We start from the raw sequence: 21,640 nt of genomic DNA on the forward strand, positions 1-21,640 counted from the left end.
ACCGGAACCGCCGTGCTTCATCCAATCAGCGCTCTCTAGAGCGCACGGCGACCATAAATGGATTCATCCGCTTCTTGATAGCACTCTCTCCGCGACACTATATACGCTTCTGTGTTTCATCATCTGAGCGACGAAAATAATTGGTGTTTCAAAGCGCTCTTTTCAACACAGTATCACGTTTACCTTCCATTCTTTGTTTGCGTCTCACGTACAGGGTGTGTGCAGGAAGAGCAGCCCAACATTTACGTACGTACCGCGTTCCTTGCTTACCGTACGACCTTCCTGTGGCGCACGACGACGTATTTATGCGATGAAAATCAACAATAAAAAAATCGTGGTAACCAAACTCTCTGTAACAAAAACAGTTTGCAACTTTCCGTACATACCGAATTGCCTATATGCAAATGTCAACATGGCTGTCGCGGCACAGTTGCGTCTAGCTACCGCTCGGTGCGCCTCATTTAGTTTCTGTTTTTGCACAGGTGGCACCCCTAGCGGTAGGGCGACGCAACTGTGCCAACACTGCCATGTCCCGCTGGAAATGCGCGGAGAGCAAAGTTCGCTCGGATTTTGCAAAACTACACGAGGCATATTCAATAACAATCTAACGGCATTTCAATAAAAGTTTCGCCAATAATTTACCAACGATGGCCGTATAAAGCTAGTACGTATAAACGCATCCTGCGCAACGCCCGAAACATAGGCAGCCTTTTCGTTTTGTTGGCACTCATCGTCTCGTTGTGAAGCACAGTAGCTGCCATCAGTTGATGGACTCAATAAAAAAAAATACTCGTAGTAGATGCACGGGCTTCGATTATCGTGGACACTAACGGCGATGTTGAATTTATGTTTTTTTGCACATACAGCTTCTACGCGTTTTCTACGTACAGCGTGAATAAAACACACTAATTTCATGAGACCGCGTGACAGCTTTGACAGACGGTGTTGAGCTTTCAAAAGAAGCCAGTGGAATTCTCAAAGTGCTTCGTATTTCCTAACACAATACGGCCCGCGTTAACAGCAAACTTACTGCCGGTATAGCAGGCATAAACGTGAACTCTGGCTCAACACTGGTTGAGCACTGATTTCCAGCTGACAACGCTGGTTCTAATAGGGATCGAACAACAAGTCCCTCTGAAATGTCTCGCTGAAGAGGAATCTAATGTACGTACTTTTCCGAGGAAGTCCGAGAGGTTGAAGAGTGCCATGAGAAGAACCGGCATCCACGAACCGAGACGGCAAGAGACGATCTCGGACTCGATGCCAGGGAACAGGCAAAGGGTGACGAAGTAGGCGAGAGCGATGCTCAGCATGTAGGGCCACACACTACGAGCAACCTGAGCTCTCGCAAGCACGCCACCTGTGGATTCAAAAGAGTGAATTCATAAGACAAGTGAATGTGCTTCGCACTGCTTCGAGGCACCATAGGGAGCAACAAGAAGAACATATTTCGAAGCCGCTGCAGAAACCCAGCACAGGAGATGTACCGTAATTTCACGCTATTAAGCGGCACCGCGGATAAGCAGCACGACCCGTTTTTTAGGAACGTTTTGAAAATTTTCGGGCATATAAGTCGCACTCGCAGATAACCCGCGGGAAATAGGCCTGTTCGGCTCGTCCAGAGGGCGCGCCAGTTCGATGCCTCCAGAGCCGCGCGCGGCGACTTTTGTCAACTCACACAAGTTTAAGGAGTTTGTGGATACACGCGGTGCTGCGATGATTGCGAAACTTCCTTCGCCAAAACTTTTGCGGATGTTTCACGCGATCAATAAAGTTCAAGATATTGAAAGTGATTTCACTCCCGGAAGTGTCCAGAAACGAAATATGATCTAGCGTGTTTTTCCAGTAGAAGAAAGTGAGTCGCAACGAAATGACGCAAAGTGCGTGTGTTAGAAATGAAATAAAGTGTGCTTTACGACGTGACTTAGACAACATTAGACAACACGCTAACTCCTGTTGTCAAAGCAGTGTACTGGGGCCCTTTCCATTATTTGGATTTGTGACTATGGTGCCGAGGGTTGACACGGGAATATTTTATCTGTTCCTCTCATTCTATCTTTGATTAAATTTACAGGTTCCTACGTAAACTCTGGGACTTTTATCAGACTTTAATGAATATAAGGATCTCAATAGGACACCAAAATTGTACTACATAGGTCATACCAGTCAATACGATGTAGTTTTTCCGAAGTTTTTTCTCTCTTGGCCAGAAAGCAAATGTAGCGATAATATTCAGTTACACTGAAGTTGGTAAGTGGGAAAAGCAAAAAAAGGGCTCACAAGTGTGATCTTCGTTCGGCGATACTTATACTTCTTTACAGGCGGTCGCAGTGTGTGAGCAGCATTGGCTGTGTTGCAGCCCACGTAATCATTGACAGTGCTCGGAATATTCTGAGCAAGAGCCACGCACGTTACACATAGACACAAATGCACCTTTCGTGTTGTGTGTACATACGGTTTGATCAACGCACGAAATAGAGCAAACATCACCTCAAATTGTATATAAAGTGAAGTACCAAGTAGCTGTCACCATTGGTACTGAAGTACAGTACAAACTCCCATACTGCAATGTACTTAGCGTAAAGTACACAGCAGACAACGTATCATACTTCAAGTATTCAGCAATCATAGCTGTGTTAGTGTAACGTATTATTGTTCACCTGACTTATCCATCTACCCAGTGCACTGTGTTCTGGTGCTAATCTCTCATACAAGAAAACATGCTTTCACACGAAAAGGCAGAAGCGGTTGGTGAGATGTAGTATGTGCAACATCTTAAGTCAACAAAGCATGATTACACCACGAACTCCAGCGATAAAGCCGTGGAAATGACGTGCACACATGCAAATGGAGGCATGGTGTACTTTGGACAGTTGCAAGATTAGTCCGGTAGGGGAGACAGCAGCGCTAGCGTCGCTCCTCCAAACTTGAGCCTCTAGGGTGTAATCCGGGTGTAATTGGGGTGTAACTAATTTATTGGACTGCGTACATGTGCATGGATTCACAATTTCTGGCTGCTGGCATTTGTGAGAACTATAGCATCTATCTCTCAAGTAACACGTGTTACTTGACAGATGAACAGCAGCTTTTTGAAGGGTGTAATATTACCAGGCGTGTTAAATTACACCCTAAAGGGAGTAAGTTATAGCACTTTTGGAATACACCATAAAGGGTGTTTTAGAAGTAGCAAATTACTCCTTTTTTTTTTTAGGTTGTAGCCGGTGGAAAAGGGTGTTATATAAGAGTGTACACGACGCGACTGATTTGGGCGACAAAGGAGACCACAGAGAAGGCCATACACCCCTGCGCTCCATACTCCGGGGTCGGCATGGTGTACAACAAAGGAGGTCAGCTTGTTCCACCAAGATCGGATTCTCCCCTTGTTGCGTGTTTTTCATGGGTCGACGGGTCAGCGGCCTTCCAGAAGACACGAATCACTGTCACCACTTTCGTTAAAGCTGATTGGGGGAAGGCACCAGGAAAGTCTACTCGAATGTGGACGCGCCCATGTTACGCTTTGTTCGTGCATTGGCAGGGCGGTGCTGTTCCAGAGACACTGTCGGCCCTTACGTTAAAACCGGCGTATGGGAAAAATACCAGGGAAAAAAAGCCCACTGCAGATTAGCCGCCGAGCGACCGTGAGGAAAAAACGGGGGAATATGTTTATTGAAGAAGAAGAAAAAAAGGAAAGGAAAAAAGGTCGGGCATAAGCCGGGGCTAATACATGTGAAATTTACGGTACTACATCAGTGGTTCCCAAACTTCGGTGCCCCGCGGTCCATAAAAATATAGACGGCCTCGTCGCGACCCCCCGTGTTTACCGACGACTTTTCACTTTGTATATTGCGATGCGAACACCAAGCAGACGACTCCGGAGACGATCGCCTGCGCTGCGCTCCCATTCTTGCGCATGGCTTACGTCATCATGGTGTTAGCTGCAGAGGGAGCGCGGATCTTTAAAACTCGTTTATTGAATGTGTAAGCTGTTTGACCAAGTTGACTGTGAAGAGGTGACGAACATTACCGTATCGGTACATACATACGTTTCCGGATGCGATAGTCCATTTAAGCCTGTAGCAGTCGAAACGACTGAAGTGTCAAAACGGCTTGGTCCATGGCCAAATCCGTCTCCAAAAATCCAAAAATGGCCAAAAACTTCTAAAGTTTTTGGACACCGTAGGATTTCTGTTCTCATTGCGAGGCTACTCCGTTAGGCTATTCCGTTTCACCACATTAACGCCAGCAATGGGACAGAGTACCGCCCTTGGCGGTGAAACTCTCCACTAACAATCAATCAAATAAAGTTGTTGTTCACTAAGGCGGCCGCGTCCACTGCACAGGGTGAACACCTTGGGTTTCTCGGGTGCTGTGCACCGCGAGCAGCGATTTTAGTCATTCTTGTAATCTTCCCTGTACAGTAAAGTTGTGAGTTCAGCCTGAGCTTGTGCCTCTCCTTTTGTCCTCGTCCAATAGACCTCTACCGAAGAAACGTCACCGTGACGTAATCATGACGTCTGTAGACAGGGTGAAACCATAACAGCGCTGGCGGAGAACACCGCCGTCTCACAAAGCCATCTTCCTTCACGAAGGTCACGCGTGGCTTCTTTGTAAAGGCTTCATCCCAAGAGTTGCATCGTCTGAAAGTCAATGTCGTAATCCTGTGGGGAATGTGGTTTGTTATTACGACTTAGTTCGCTTAGCTTGCTTTGTATAGAAACACCACGTGCACACCGAGAGAAACTCGTGCCCTTCAGGCTCCAGAAGATGGAAGAGCCCGGTAGCCATCTTTAGAAAGGGCTACCGAAAAGACAGGGCTACCGGTAGAATGGAGCAGAACAAGGCCATACAACTAATAATATGTAAATAATTACAAACAAGAAATCTTACAATATGAGACGCCACATTTAAACGAGGTTTTCTTGTAACTTATCGATTTTTTTGCTATATAGCAGTTCCACTCTACCAACTTAGCGGCGCTGTTGGACCATCTGACGTCATTTATTTGTGAACAGGGACAGGTCTACTGGCTGCAGTTTACCACGAGTGAATATCTTGGACTTGCTATACGTACCGGTTTAGTCACAAGACAGGGGACGGTACTAGCCCTCTAGGTGGTAACAGAACCTGTCGTGGAATTATCACACTTAGCGCACGTACACCTAGGACCCTTCCGAGCTTCCAACGTTGCGTTCCCTGCCTTAAAATTGAGGGCGCTGATGAGGCTATAACGGCAAACCTATCGTATGTCTTAATAAAAGAAAGATGGACGCTACGCCTTTCACGTAAACCTCGTCGTAGACTACGACATACAAGCGTACGCAAGTGACGCGGCGTGACACCTGCACAGCAGACGCGAAGCCTGACGCCATTCGAGACGGGGAATTATCCAAGACGATCCAATACACCTGCAAGCAAAGAGGGAGGCTTCGCCAACATTTCAACTGGTTAAAGGGGTTGAGAAACCACATGTAACCCACTAAAAGTATGGCTCCATCTGATACGTTGTAGTTCATGGGTTCGACACGCAAAGTCCCACATCCCTCATTTAAAGTTTTTTTAACTGTTGCATTTCTGAAAATGCGTTTTTTATTTTTATTTACTGTTTTTCTTTTTTTTTCTTTTTTTTTTTTTTGAGCCACCGGCGACGGTGGCGCTGAATAGCGCTTAGAGACGTGCGTGACGTTATTTCTTCAAAAGTTTGGAAATGGTTTCACAACCCTTTCAAAGGGAGATTTCGCAAAGATTCGAAAAAAAAATCTGTGAACCTCATACCAAACACGGACCACCCCCTCGGTATCGAATACAGCCTTCGTGTTCATTTTGCGCGGGTAATTAATTCGTAAATGGTGACAGTAGCAAACTGACACCGTAATGCGAAGAGCAGAAACCAGAGCTCCTGACAGGGAGACTCCGCACCAAAAATGTGTTGAGGTAACAGTGCGAAATCTATCTGTATCGTATGACATTTCACTGAATACAATTTCTCATCCCCTAAGTGGCACCGATAATTAGTAAAGGAATATTTTCCTTTGGGCGATTAGCCGCTGCTCCACGGAAAAGCAGTCTAGCAACACTGCACTTCACCCCACCGGTATTCCTCGTGTACGGCTTTTGTAGGTTTTGCTTTTTTTTTGCTTTTTTTACAGCTGGCGAATATTTTAGAACGAAATGGAGGAAGCAGATGACTGGTCATTCCTGTGACACGAAGAAGTTACAAAGCTCGTGCCGAAAAACAGCCGGTGGCTCACGCCCAGAGGTGGGCACCCTCACGAGGGTGTGCGAGGGTGAGGGTTTCCTCACCCTCACCTCACCTCACGATATTTGAGGTGAGGTGAGGAAAATTTGCAAGAAACATTGAGGTGAGGCGAGGAAAATCTTTTTAAAATTGTTGATGTGAGGTGCGGTGACTTTGTAGTTGAGGTGAGGAAAATTTTCAAAAAATTTTGAGGTGAGGTGAGGTAAACTTTATGAACGCGCACTTTATGAAAACCTTTACCGCGCGTACACGGGATATCTTTCCTTCTTTTTGCAGCTTCTGTCTCTCACCTTGGCGGGGACGTTCCTCCTCTCTCGCGGGTGATACGCGCAACTTTTACGGGTATAGCAATCCACGAAGCGTTTTCTGTTATTGATTAGGCCAAACGTTCCAGCAAAAAAATAAATAAAAAATCGACTAAGCAATTTCACGAGTTCATTGGCAGTCACTCAAAGCCAACGCTACTTTAATGATGAAGATTCTTCAATCCCTGCGAACGTCACATCGAATACACAAATAGCTTGAAAAAGTTGAGGTGAGGTGAGGAAAATTTCGAAAAAAATTTTGAGGTGAGGTGAAGAAAAGTCTCAAAAACTCCTTTGAGGTGAGGAAAAGTTTCAAAACATTTTTTGAGGTGAGGTGAGGAAACATTTTCAAAATTTTTTTGAGGTGAGGTGAGGTCAGGAAAATCTTTCTCCCAGAAAATTGAGGTGAGGGCGAGGCTCGTGAGGACAAACGCCCGGTGGTCTGCACACGCCAGACTACCGGTGACGTCACGCATTGCTTCCAAAGGAGGACGCTCGACGTAATAGATCTCTCCCTGTTTGGAAACAAATGACGTCATAGTGTTCGACAGCGCCACCAATTTGGCAGAGTTCAACTACGCTCGAAGCTAGCGACGAACAAGGTTGCGCCCGAAAGCCACGGTCTTGAGGGGATTACGATGGTCCCTGAAAGTGACGCGACCTTCGGTACTACTTTTCTTTCAATAGGAGGCATCGAACAAGTGCCCATTCGTGGGATCCAGCCATCCCCTTCCGATTTGTTTCGGTTTCAGTCTGTCTACCAACGTCATGATGACGTCTCCGGGGTAGAGGTCTTTTGCTGCAACCACTCCTGCAACATACTGAGCCGACCATTATGACGTCGATTGTAACGGGATACAAACGAATACGCATTAGAAAAAGCTTGCAAATGCAAAACACGAGCAGGACAATACAAGCAGTGCCTGGAAAACGACCCGAGTGATGTCAGCCCAGTGTTGCTTTCAGTAACCTCCCGCTTCACAGAGCCGGCGCGCCCGCTTCAAATTCGATGGTTCGAATTTAATAATTTGTTCGCCGTTGTCTGTTCGAATAAAGTCCACGCAGTTTTGGAGGGAGATATTCCGTTCACCTGTTCCTCACATCCGAAGGGTTACAGATATTCCACAACCTCTGTGGTGATTTTGTGGCGGAGTCGTACAAGTGTCAGAAGCTGAAGCACAAAAAGATACTCAACTACTCCATGGAATAGGTTCACAGAGGACGAAGACCAACGGACCTCTTTCACAACTACTTATGCGCATGCGCTGCGACCTTGAATGCGCCGGCTAACTCGTCGCAATCTCGTCGGCTCCACGTTTTCCCACGTGGGTCTGTTTTGGGGCGCGCTGAGGGTGTTTGATGAAGAGCCGCTATAGGATACGACGCGAATGTGAAAATGGTCCATTTAACGTGCGAGGGATGCAATGCGCACAAAGCATACATACGACGTGTAGGCGCCACAGAGGTAATTTTAAATGAGTCGCTAACTCCACGCTTCTATTAGATGGACAGAAAATAAAAGAAGGAAGTTCCACTGATTTCCCACGGGACGCGGCGCAACACACGACTTGTGCTGTCAATCGTCCCAAGCTGTTGTTCACAAAAAGGAAAGAAAGAAAGACTAGCGGTAAAATTAAAGAGGGGAAGGCGGGCGAAAAATGCGAGGTAACAAAATGGCGTAGAAAGACTTCCGGCTCGTCTACGGGCTCCCCTCTGGCGGCGCCAAACATTTCCGGTTTCACTCATCCGTTCCCTGCCGTCGTCGTGCGAAAGAGGCGTGTGAATATCTTGTTCCGCAGCTGACACTTCACTTCAGAGAGCCAATGAGAAGGAATGCTCTGTAATTGCTAGAGGACCGCGGTATAGGAATATCGATCTTGCGCGATAACCCAATGAGTATCTACACTGTAAACTTTTTCACACCTTTAAAGGTGTGCGCTATGCACATTCAACCTGGTTGCGTAACATTGCATCTCCAGGATGATATTTTACAAAATTCGGAAAGCATTACTAAAGATCAATTGTTAGTGCAAATCTTGCTTTCATGATGTCTTGGATATCGTAGGTACGAGCTAATGCATATATGCATCGCTACCGATAATCGAGCACGGGCAAGTGTCTACAATACTGTTGAACAATGTTGAGATGTTGCAAGACTGAATTTTTGGAGGACAGACAACACTCGAGTAAAGAAAATTTGTGCAAAACCGTGCTCTATTATGATGTTACCAAAATTACACCTAAAAAGGCGTGCGCCATGCACGTTGTTACGCCTTTAAAGGTGTGAAAAGATTTAGAGTGTACGAAACACAACCTTCGAATTGATATGCGAACCTCATATCCAGAAGCGAAGACGTAACATACAGGCGATAGTGCGCTCTTTCCCTCTCTCACATTGGGGGTGAAGGAAAGACGCGTCTCTAGAGATGTGCAATGAACAAAATAAAGAAAAAAATGGTGTTCCTTCACGAATTTTTTTTTTTTTTTTTTTTGCGGACGATCTATCGAACGGATTTTTGTTCTGAAAACGGCTCCCATATCAGGTGACCGAAGGGACCAGATGTTCCCATTGAGACAACTTCGTACTTTTTATAATTAAAAAATTAAATATTGAAAGTTAATTAAGACATTGCCTTTAGGAGTTTGCTAATGCCCTCCTAAGGAGTGCCCATCAGCATATGCTAAATTGTAATCGATTTGATCTCGGAAAAAGTGATATACATATTTTTTTAAGAATATGTTCGCATTTAGCTGGGACACGCTGTATACTGTCTCCAAATTCTCTGTCCCTTTTCCATGTTCACCTCCGTATTATCCATTAAATCCATCCTTATTCTTCCTGCATCGCGAAGGCTAAGACATAGCTGCGGTCGGTGGTGCCGCTCTACAAAGTGAACGCCATCTCTCGGTTATTTAAAGGGGCACTAAAATGCAAAAACAAGGTGACTTCAAATTACATTCCACGCTATGTTAATTTCGTACATGTCAAAATAATTCGAAACTTCGATTCCGTTACGGAGCTACAATCGAAATTATACCGGGCTCTTTCTTGCTTCGGCGCTAAGCAATGAACGCCGTTTCAGCTCGTGCATCACTCTTTGTAGCCCATGCTGCGCGTGCAGGCGCGTGTAACGCAATGGAGCGGTCTCTGTGAAAAACATATAGCGAATTCGGGTGGTCATTTCGGGGCAACTTTTTTTGCCAGATCTCGAGCAGTCATGTTCGCTTGGTCAATATGAAGCAAATCTCGCATGTTCGCATGGCGCTTTCCGAGCGCTCGGAATTTGCTAGCTAGCACTTTTTTTGCCCGGTCTCAAAACGATCGAGCAGCAGATTGCTCAACTGTATCCGGTGTCGTCACATTCGCACTGCAACGGTGGCGAGTGCCCTCATTGGCCCGCATGTTGAAATCACGTGGTTTAGCAGACGACAGAACTCGAAGACTCGCGACCGCGACGCCCCTAGCGTGATCCAAGTACCTAAAACCGCTAGATTCCTAGCAATCATGTTCGGGTGGCAACGGTCACGTGATCCAGCTCGGTCGCCGACCTAGCAATTTCCGAGCGCTCGGCCGTTTTGCTACGAAATGACCACCCGAATTCGCTAATAGTGCGCGTTACGAAGCGCACTGGCGTCGCTGTCCGGAGGACGTGAGGATAAATGTTGTCAGTGGAACATTCACGAGAACTGTTGTGGGCCCGATTCCGTGAATCGGTATTGAAAAATACAGCAGTGCGCATCATACCGCGCATATACGGAACACTACGATCGGACTCGTTCCAAACACACACGGCCACGATAGGTATGGGCGCGCTTCTCCTGCTGTCTCATTGGATGCTGGCAATCTTTGCCTCTTGGGGATCCCATTCGTTGCCGTCAAAGAGGGTTCTGTTTTCATTGCGTTTTTCTTCTAGACGGTACCGCCGTGTGAACTAATTTTCCTTGCATCATACGAACTGAAACACGGACTTTCATTTGAGAGCAAGTTGCTTTTGCATTTTAGTGCCCCTTTAAGAAGAGGGCAGACACATTCTTGAACATTAACTCCGGTCTGTTACGTACCATCCTTCCATGTCGTCATACAGAGCGATGTGGCATCCTTCGATTTCGTGTCACGCAGCAATGGACTTCGCAAGGTGCTAATAGAGTTTCAGAATAGGGTACGCAAGCGCTTTGGGGTTCCAAAGAAATAGGGAGTCGGCATTAGACACTGCTTAATAGCACTGTTTGTCTTGAGTCGTTGGAACACCATCCACGTGGAGGTCATGTCAGGGTGTCCTATAGCCCTAGCTATATAGCTGGCGAAAACAGAAAATTTTGATGTTGCGATTAATTGGATCAGAGTAGTCGCCAGTCGAAACTGTGACTCAGTTAAGATATACTGTCATGATCTATCTGTAGCAGAAGCCGAACAGTTACGAAAAGCCAAACCTACAGGTTAGTCTATAGTAAACGTTATACATTTCGATCGTGACGTAAACAAATAGAAGGCGGTGTTTATTCCGACCTGAACTTCGTATTCTCATGGTCATTTGCCTCAAGTTTTATTGGAAGTTTTTGCGGGCGTTGTCGTTTTGTAGCAAAATCGGCAGAAATCCGGAACCCCATTAAGTTTCAAAGACCCATCTCCATGCCTATATCACTCAAAAGCCGTCAGTTTATCTTGTGTTTGCTTCACCATCACATCGCCACACACAGGTGGCGCAACATATAGAAGAACAGGAGTAAGACATGTTGCACTGTTGTAGGCAGCGCCACCTGTGAGTGGCCAATTGAACGTGAAGCAGACACAACAAAAAGATGGCGGTGATTGAGTGAGATAGGCCACTGAAAATGCATAGGTTGGGATTTTGCTTGATTCCTACTTATTTTTCTATAGAACCACAACGCTCGCAAAAAATTACAACTTCAGACAAATGGCGCCCAGCCTGCAGAGCACGGAGCAGGATAATCAGTCTTCTATTTTTACAACGCGATCGAAATGTGTAACGACTGCTAGACTAACCCTGTACTGTATAATAAAACGTATAATTATCCTATATATTGCTCCCTCTAGTGCATGCTTCCCGTCGGCCTAGCAATAACGCCAAAAGGAGAAACATTTTCTTGGTCGATTTCGTCGTCTTTATTGTAGCAATCCTGCGCCATGCTGCTCGTCCTTATTATAGCGATGTATCAAGCGAGACAAAAATACCCTGACTAACGTTCTGAAAACGCAGATGCGCATGCACAAACACTTCAACACGGGTTAACTTGGCGCAAACTTACGCTACATAGAGAAAACAGTTTGCCTTTGAAAGAGATATTGCGGAAACTTCGCAGACGACATTATGCTTTTGCAGACGACGACAGAGTTGCGCCGCTGGTTCTGTCGTCTGCTTAAAACCCTCTCCCACAACCCCCATCTTTTCGACTCATTTAAATCCCGCGTGGTTTACAAACTAAACGGCGGAATGGCTTCCAAGCTCTTCGCACTGGAGGACACAAAGATACGAATTCTTTTGCAAAGAAGTTCCTCGGAAGCGGAATGTCACGCAAAGGCAACGTCGTTACCCATAAGGGCGGAAGGAGGCGCTACGGTCGTCGAGAAGCAATGATGCTGATGGCGATGGAGGCGCCCGGATGATTCAAGGGGTGCGTGCGTTGTTGGTAAAAGCGGAGCGAGTGGCGGGGTGACGAGGCAGAAATTTTTGATAAGCAGATTTCGCCGCGTCTGTTGCGAGAACTTCAATAAAGAAAGCGAAACATATAAGATGCAATGACGGCACAAGCACGCACGTGGAATGCGCCCATAAGGAAAATAACGCTATGCAGAATGCATTATAAAGATGGGGAAAAGCAGAGGGAAAAGTGAAGCGACCAATTCATTTCTCTCTTCTTATGCTTCTCTCTGACACTGTAAGATTCACAGTTTTTGGGGAAGAAAACCAAGGTTGTTGCAGTAAGGTAATCAATTCTAGTATAAAAGGCACACGTCGCGTCAAACCCACAGTCTTACTCATCAACATTGGTTACTCAAGATAAAATACGGGGACTGCGGTGAAGATAAAACTGACTAAAAGCAGCGTTTGGGAGCCAAACACTACGTTAGAGGGCGTAATGTGCGCTAAAATCCCCGTGAAATCTGTTTTATCTTTGTTCGATTCGTTATCGATACATCGAAAAAAACAAAAATAAAAAGGAAGACGGCTGTCGGCTAGCAATTTCGTATAGCATTGCTACGTCTCGTTTGCGTGGTCTCGCGGAAGTACAAGCTTTACAAATAGTCGTTTGTCGGTATCCTTTTAGTAAATACGTCTTTCAGAAATAATGTCAAAGCATCGCCGATTTCCCGACAGCCCAAGAAACTAGCGGAATAAGGTGTGCTGACGATGTATAGGAAACAACTGCTTTTAATTCCTGTTAATCTATTGAAACAAACGTGGAAGCTGCAGATTTTTGGCAATGTTTTTAAGCACTCCATACACCGTTTACAAAAGCCTTGCTGCCTGCCGCCCCCAACGGTACTTTTCACGTAGCCGAATAAGTACCGTAGATTTCAGAGTTGTTCACGGTCTTGAATAACCCTGTACGTTATTCCTCGGGAGAAGTGGACACGGTTGTGAAGAACACGAAACAAGAAAACAGCCTGCGTCGTAATATTACTCATTGGGTCATGGCCCATCTACAGCTATAAATGCAGCTTCGTCACACCGATAAATACTGATGGTCGTAGAATACATTCTTCTTCTAAAAACTCCTGCACATATGTATCTGATGATGAGCTTGCTCTAGCAGCTCTTGCTCGGTTATAACTATAGGGCCGGGAACTTTATGCACAAAAATCTTCCAAAATATGCATGCAAATATGTGGTGCGCGCGCGAAACGTCTAAATATGCACAACAATGGAAAAATGTTATAATGCCAGGGATGTTGCACAGGAACTCCATCCGCATAACTGGGAACTATATAAACACGTAAATAGCGATAAACATTCTAAAAATTAAAATGCACGTTCCTTATTGGATGTTGAAACGTACATTCACAAGTATGTGCGCACTCAGGCATTCCATGTCTGTCATTGCAGAGTGCCACCATGGCCGCACTCCGGTTTCCAGAGGTTGCGTGCGCGCACAGACACGCACAAACGGATTTTTACATGGAATGATGAAAAACTTCTTGTCTTGCCAGTTGAGAGAGTCATGCACGAGAATGTGCGCTACGTCGCTGCACGTCATTCCGGCGAAATAGCTAGCTACCTAGCTCATATAGACGCCATGTGCGGACAGCTCTTCGTCGTGCTGTTCGTTGCCTTCGAGAACGGCGCACTCACGGTCTTCAATACTTTATCTTATTTTCACCAAGCGCGTTCTGTCTTCAGAGGTTGGTTCTGGGTTCTAGTCGAATCCACTGACTCCGTAGTAGGAAGCAGCCTAAAAGCAGCGCAGCAACTTAGATGCGTAGCTGGAACACGGGCTTAGGGTCGATGACCTTCCGTTTGAAATAACGTGAGCAAATCAAGGGGAACACCAAACGTTAAGAAAAAAAATCATTCAAATGGAGCCGAAATATGACATAATATGCAACCGTCATATTATATGACGATCAGGAAGAAATATGCCGAAATATGCAATTATATGCTGCACAAAACGTTGTAGATGTCTGTAGTTGTGTTTCGTAATATGTGGGAAAATGCTAGGATATCCGTTAGAACGCATCCAAAAAATATGCATTTTGCATGAACTCCCGGGCCCTACTTAGAACTAAGCGCCAAGACCAACTGACCTTTTTCACATACGCATCGTATCCTAGCGGCTCTCGAGCGAAACACGCTCTCGGCGCGCGTCGAAACAAATCCACGTGGGTAGCACCAGAGAGCAAAGCCACTGCGCCATCTAGTGAAGACAGAGAGAACCCTCTACGGCGCCTCATGCGCATGCGCATAGGTCATTGTGAAAAAGGTTCATTTTACTGCTACCGGCACGAGCGGGGGGGCTCCAGGCAATGGAAGAGAGTGTAAAGAACGCCGCGCATGCGTCGCCGCACAATCCTTTCCAGAAACACAGGGTGACATCATCACCGATAGGAACGAGACTTGGGCTGTGTGTGCCCGTTTTTTTTTTCTTCTTTTTTCAGGTATAGGAACGAACGGGCTTAGTGGCACATGTTGCAATCGTTGGTGGAGAAGGTTGATGAACGTCGTAACCTTGTCTGTAACCTCCTTGATGTAACACTTCAGTAATGCATGTAGGAACGCTGAAGACTGGTATTGCGAGCCTGAAAGCGTACGTTCAAAATTAAAACACATGTCTGAGTCAAGCGGTAATCGCCGCACAGAAGCCGTACTCCTCGGCATGGATGACCACAGAGTACAAGAAGAATATCGCTCTGCAAATGTGCGAATGGGGTCATACCTTCTTCATCCACCTCCCCATAGGAATCTATGTTATGTTATGAATTATGTTATGTGCACCGTTGATGAATTTGTGCGTGTGTGTTGTCATGAGGTAGAAATACACATTGAGAACTATGTGTGTATACTGTCATGATAATAATAATTCGCTTTACGTCGCGAGGCAGCTGCGATCATGTGTACTGTCATGAAGTAAGAAACGTACCTATAGAGGAAGGCCCTATACATGTATTCGAACAATACTAATCTGGCCGTCGGTGATTAGACGCCTCCAGGAGAGTTCGTGTAACGATTACTGCCGGTGCGAGGTTATCAGACACTCTATCTCCAATCCCCAAAGTGTGATGACTACGAACCGCATTACTGCATCAGCAAAACCGTGGCGCGTGGCAGTGTTATCACCTAGCGTTCTGCGCGCTGTCGCAATCGCATCCACAGGGCGTTAGGGCAATCTCACTCGAATTAGACAACGCCTGCCCGCGGGAAGTCATCACTAGGAGTCCATCTAATTACAGCAATGTCTGGTATTCCGCGGGAAGTTATTCGGAGTTTCGCGTTTGCTGCAGTCGTCTGCCACCGCTTTGCGCCTTTGGAACAACCAAACTGCGGGATGGCTGTACTATCTAACCTAATAACGTAAAGACACGTAAAAGCGTTCTTGTTTCACGTTACAAGTTCTGAGCTGCGTTCGTATGTGCAATCGTCTGTGAACGGTGATGTGAATTGTGTGAACGCCACTGGCGCTTTTGTAAACGCTCTGCGGAGGAGCGAGACGTGGTCAAGATCAGGCCTCCATAACTCCGGCGGGACTCCGCCATAAAACCGCGAGAAAGGTTGCGGTATACCTTTATCCTTTCGGTTGTCAGGAATACACTATGAAAGTAAGTCAGCCTTTCGCGCAGTTCCTCAGCTTTTCCCTTTCCCCTCGTGCACGTAGAACGGGAGGGGGGGGGGCGAATTTACTGGCAGAAGAAGAAAAAAATGAAAAGGACATAAAAAAGGGACGACGAGAGAAGACGAGGGCAGATGAGAGGTAGAACTTTGGTAGAACTACAGTAGAACCGTATCATGCACGTGAAGCCCACGTTGCTTCATCTTTTTCACCCTAGTCTTGTGGCCCGTCTGCGAATACCCCCTTATTGCTGCTTTCTCAGTGGACAGACGCTTTGTCACGTGCTTTCTCCAACCTCTTCTTTCTCTCATGCGCAGAGACGTACTGTCGTAGAATATATGTGTACGAAATATATCCCTGGATATGTCCCGAAATATTGCTCCACAACTGCGCACATTTTATTCAAATGAATTTATGAGCCAGCGGGCGCGCCACCTCTGTGAAGCAACACGTTTCTGAAAATAACACCGTGCTGCTTTTCCCAGCATGGTTTCCTTTACAATGCTCGTGTTTTTTTTTGTTTTTTTTTTAAGAAAACAAAATTTTTCTGAAGCCCATTCGTTTCTATACCGTTAAAGTCAACACCACAATGGAAGGGTGAATGTGTTACACAAGTGGATACGGCAAGAGATATCGCTACACGCACGGCCGGAAGTGTCATATTTCTTGCTCCCGACCGAGGAGCGACGCCGTTACGAGTGGGAGGTATACACCGTTTTCCCGTGGACGCCGCCATATTGAAAGCGCAGCGCCGTCTAGCGGGGGGAGCGCGTTGAAAACTGTTTACCGCACATGGCAGAGAGATGGAAAGTCCACTGGTCGTATGCTTCCTCCCTGGTATCGCTTTCCTCCTTGCTGGAGTGCGCTGCGTACGAAAGCACTGGGTGTGAGGCTGCAGCTGGAAAACGGTGTATAGCAGAAGACGAAACAGGGTGACGTAACGGTATCTTCCACCACGCGAGGCCCATCCTATACGCGTTTCAGTTTGTCCGCTGTTGCCTTCATTTAATTACTCGCGCAAAACGAACACCAAAGCTGTATTAGGTATCGAAGGGGAAGTTTCCAGCGTTCACCTAGTCCAACCTAGAGTCACTAAATAGGGGTACAGAGTATCGCATTCCTTTTCGGCGCCGGCACCGCCGTTCGGTGTTCGCGATTGGGCCGATCGTGTCACGTGGTTTCTCCTTCCAAGAACGCGCCGTCCATGTTGAGTCCACACCATCCAAAACCGGCTCCCCGGCTGCGAGCTGGCTCGACTGCGCGAGCAGTTCTCCGCGGCGGAGAACGGGGGAGGTCCCGTTGCTAGGCGACGCAGCCGCGCTGGACCCAAGATGGCGGTCTCGCTCGCCGGCGTGTCTCGCTGTCGCTACTCTGACTCTAGTGACTTTATAACCTATCCTAATCTAACCCGGCGTTCACCTAAGTCACCCTTGAAAGGGGCATTGAAGTGCGACAATTTCTCCTCGTTACCTTGACAGCAATGCAGGGGGAACGGGATTAACGCAAATTGAAGAGTCCCGCCTCCGACACTCGCCGACTTTTCGTCAACCGTCATCTTCTGGAACGGGATTCACCCGTGGAGTGAAGGAAAGTGCAAATAAACGCTGTCCTCTTCTCTCCTTCTCAAGAGGCTGCCTCCCATTGGTCTCCGCAAACGGTTTCTCGCAATGATTGGACACCCCATTCGCACCGCCGTGTAGCACGCATGTCCTTGCAGTCAGCACAAAATGAGAAGAACGTGTCGTGCGCAAATCGGCGTGACCCAATTGATTCCTCTCTTCTCTTCTAGCACTGGGAGACCGACTTGCAGATGAGTTCTATTTTCCTACTTCGCATGAAGACTATACTGGCTTCTGCAGACAGACATATCCGGACTCGCTGTCTTACACCACATGCCTGCTGTGGTTTTACAAAACAAACCCTAACAAACCCAACAAAGCAACCAATATGGAGTTTTCACCTACGTCACACTGTGACGTAACAGTGACGTGGCATGCTCGTAAGCTCCTCCCACCGATGGTCACGTTTCGTGCTAGCGGCATTGAAAGATGACAAACTGCGCTATTTTCAATGCGACAAACATAGTTTCCTAAAAGAAAATGTGAGAACGATATTGACGAAGTGTCTTCGGGATAAAAAGAAATGTACGGACGCGACTGGATTTCAAAACACCATTAATTAGGCTTCATTTTCGAGCAAATGCTATAGATAATCTCGGCAGCTGCGCCGAAAAAGCGACCACCACAATGGCGGCCAAACGGGTTCGTCTGACGTCATGTGAAAACACCCAATACCAACTGCACACCAACTGTCTTACAAATCATGCTTCTTTGTGCATCGAATGCAACACTATATACAGAACGTGGCTAAGGCAAGTTTGTAGAGATGAGACGAATCCAGAATTTTTCGAATCCGAATCTGAATCCGAATCCAATGACGGTTCTACGAATCCACGAATCTTACGAATCTTTCGAATCCTTTCTTTAAAAAGGGTTTGAAAAGCCAGGAAACAAAAACGCTTCCAGTGTAAAATGTTTTGAAGCAGAATATGATACCTTTGTTTAATGAAACACAAATTAAATAATGCAGCAGTTCCAGGAGAAAATAAACCCGTATAGTTCTTCTTACACGCAATTTACATAACACGTTGTCCATCGACTAAAAGAAACGCATAAATTCTCGAGTCTGAATTATTTCCATAAAACTAAGCAACGATCAAAAGCGCAACCAGGTTAGTACTTTTAAACTTGTAATGTAACAGTTCCTGTCTAAACTCTTCCACTCCAGAGCAATGTAAACAAACAAACAAGAAAACACCTGTCGGCCAATTTGGGCGGACACCGAAGGCGCCAATTTGAAAAAAGAAACAAACAAACGTGGTTGGTGGATTCGAAAGATTCGATTCGACGTTTCGGGCACTGGGATTAGGATTCGCGAATCTCGAATCCCTGCCTATAGGAATCGAGGATACGGTTAGCACATCTCTAGAAGCTATAGTTTCTCAACATAGGTAGCACTGCAAACATCACTTCTCCGTATATGCCAAAGCCACTTTCGAAAATTACAGCCACCCATTCTTTCTTACGTGATATCCCGTTACATCAAACCGCGCCACACATTGGTCCTCGTTTCCCCAACACCGCAATCGCGATTTCGCGTGACGCTTCGTAGGTTTTATTCTCTGAGGTCCCGCACCTTACGCATTCTCGAAAAAAAAATACAATAAAATAAGCGAGCCAAGTTCCGTTACGTAACTTCTCTCCGTTCTTTGCAACATTACGCGATGCACTTCCCAAATGCACCACTCGGAGGACTTCGCCCTCTCCGACATGAAAATGCATCAAAGCCAACTCGCATCTACGACAACATAAATACCTGCACGCACGTGTCTACCTAACCGGAGATTTCGCTCTTGTGGGGACCAAGAAAAAAAAAAAGCGAAGTGGCGTCTGGTAAACAAAGACAAACGACCCGGGTACAGCCCAGCAATTTTACACGGAGACTCCCACACACACACACACAAAGGCTTCTATCTTCTTGTTTTCCTCCCGTTTTTTTTTTTTTTTTTCTCGCCTAAATTGCGTTAGTTTCTGCAAAGCACCGCTAGGCGGCGGCGCGCCGATCTATCTTTAGGGCTGCAATCCGGCCTGATAAGTTTGTGAGACGCCGGACGGACTTATCGGATTTGGAAAGACTAGGAGAGAAAATAATAACGGTGAGTACCGGGGAGAAAGAGTGGGACGGGGAAGAAAAACAAACTGCTTGGACGTGTTTTAGGATTATAAGGGACGCTAACAAGCCGAGTTTATTGGGTGAAGCGGGAAGCATGGCTGGCTTCGTTTGCGTTTACGGGGCAACGCGTGCCCCCCAAGAACATCCCAAAGCTCCCTGCCATTGCTTTTGTCCATGCTGATGCTCTCACGCTATCTATCGAACGATGCAGAACAGCGCGAACGCTCTACGCGAAGGAAGGCTTAGTTGGGTGAGTTCTTTTCTTTATTTTTTTTATTCATGCATCGGACAGTTTTGCCATATATACTCCGAGACAACTCAAGAGCTGCACTCATAGAGGTGTATCTCCGCCAGCGGAGAATGTAGACTGTAAATTGATCTCTACTCGAGTAACGTCATCATGACGTTGGTAGACAGACTGAAACCGAAACAAATCGGAAGGGGAGGGCTGGGTTTCACGAACGGGAACTTGTTCGCTGCCTTCTACTGAAAGAACAGCATGACAGAAGGTCGCGTCCCTTTCAGGGGCCATCGTAATCCCCTCAAGACCGTGGCTTTCGGGCGCCACGTTGCACGCCCCTATAGCTTTGAGCGTAGTTCAACTCTACCAAATTGGTGGCGCTGTCGAACACTATGACGTCATTTGTTTACAAACAGGGAAAGAATGGGGCATGCGAGAAGGTGGCTGATGCAGGGCAAACGGGGTAGCCGATTGACATCCTGCGTTAATACGAGTATTTTACGCTCGGCATGGCCGTTTCCGACGCGAGTTTTAGCAACGTGATTAGTGTGCAGGCAATAGGGCCCGGAGGGCAAGTTCCGCCTTATCGCACATGCGTTACACACCGGAGATAACGGTACTGATATCGTGACTTAATATGCAGTACTAAGCGCGGAAGGACGGGCGACTTGGTGAACGACGACTGTTCGACAGAAGAGCCCGCAAAACAAACGAAATGGGGGGGGGGGGGGCACTCTCTCTTTCTCTCCGTTGGAGAGGCCTGCGAGGTTTTGGCGTAGAATTTACTTCGCTACTACACGAAGTTCACTTCAATTAATGAATTGAATTGAAGTAACTACATTAATAATTACGTCATTATTAAGTAAGATTAAATTAGCTACACTGATTTCATTTTTTTCCCCTCCGCCACGCCCATGAAATTTCCTAAAGCGGCACTGAAAGATTCCGTTACCTTGACATCAACACAAAAGGAACGGGTCTCATCCGTGACGTCGTTCGTGATTTATGAGCGAAATAAACCGCAATGTGCGGTACTGCCCTCTTCGCCTCTTTCTCCAGAATGCAGAGAGGCATGTCATTGGTCCTCTCAAACGACGCGATGATTGGACAAATATCGCTTACGGAGACCATTGAGAGAGCGCTCCGCATTGTTGACCTTCTTGAGAATGTGAAGGACAGTGTAAATTGTGGTTTCTGTGGTCTGTGAATGAGACCCGTTCCTTTTGCGTTGGGAGGGGGGGGGGAGGGAAGTCAGCCTTCTCATCGTACCTGGCGGTTGTGAGCACCGAGGGGAGGGGAAAGATGATGGGGTCTGTGAAGTTCCTCTGGTCTCGGGGAACTACCCACCAGAGAGAGAGATAGAGAGAATATACCTGTTTATTTACAAACATTGGAGCTGAGTGACACCCATCAGAGGTCTGCTGCTCCATTTCTTGAAAGCGCTTCAATTACGCATGAGTAAAATCATAGACATACAGAACAGAAGGCACCATGCGACAACATACGCACACACAAGATATGACACACACATGACTTGGGATGTGAGGTACGTTCCGGTGCTGTTGTGGTTTAATTTACATACGTGTTAGTAACGTACAAACATCCCTCAGTATAGCATTCATTGGGATGCTCCCTGTGTACCACTGTAAAAACCATTATGCTGGTCGAAGTTATCCTATACGTCAAAAACGGAGGAGACAGCACGGGTTCAGTCTAGCAGGGGAAACAAACCCAGCGCCAATTAACCCAAGGAGCTCCACAAGGTGGAGTACTTCGCCCTACCCTCTTCAATAGTGTCATGGCTGGACTGGTACCTCTACT

General features: G+C 46.5%; 1 protein-coding gene and 1 long non-coding RNA gene across 6 annotated transcripts in view; one reads left to right on the forward strand and one right to left on the reverse strand.

Annotated features, from left to right (window-relative positions):
• The window catches only part of LOC135391754 (equilibrative nucleoside transporter 4-like), a 134,401-nt gene that overhangs the window by 37,667 nt on the left and 75,094 nt on the right, over nt 1-21,640 (reverse strand). For all 5 annotated transcript variants that reach the window (XM_064622181.1, XM_064622182.1, XM_064622184.1 and 2 more), the window contains exon 7: nt 1,173-1,360. In XM_064622181.1, coding sequence (XP_064478251.1) covers nt 1,173-1,360 — 188 coding nt within the window. The remainder of the gene's footprint in view (nt 1-1,172; nt 1,361-21,640) is intronic.
• The window catches only part of LOC135391756 (uncharacterized), a 70,885-nt gene continuing 68,755 nt past the window's right edge, over nt 19,511-21,640 (forward strand). Inside the window, exon 1 of the long non-coding RNA XR_010422088.1 lies at nt 19,511-19,561. This is a non-coding gene — a long non-coding RNA (uncharacterized LOC135391756). The remainder of the gene's footprint in view (nt 19,562-21,640) is intronic.

This window comes from Ornithodoros turicata, chromosome 4 (genome assembly GCF_037126465.1).
Source record: "Ornithodoros turicata isolate Travis chromosome 4, ASM3712646v1, whole genome shotgun sequence".
NCBI classification, from domain to species: Eukaryota; Metazoa; Arthropoda; class Arachnida; order Ixodida; family Argasidae; genus Ornithodoros; species Ornithodoros turicata.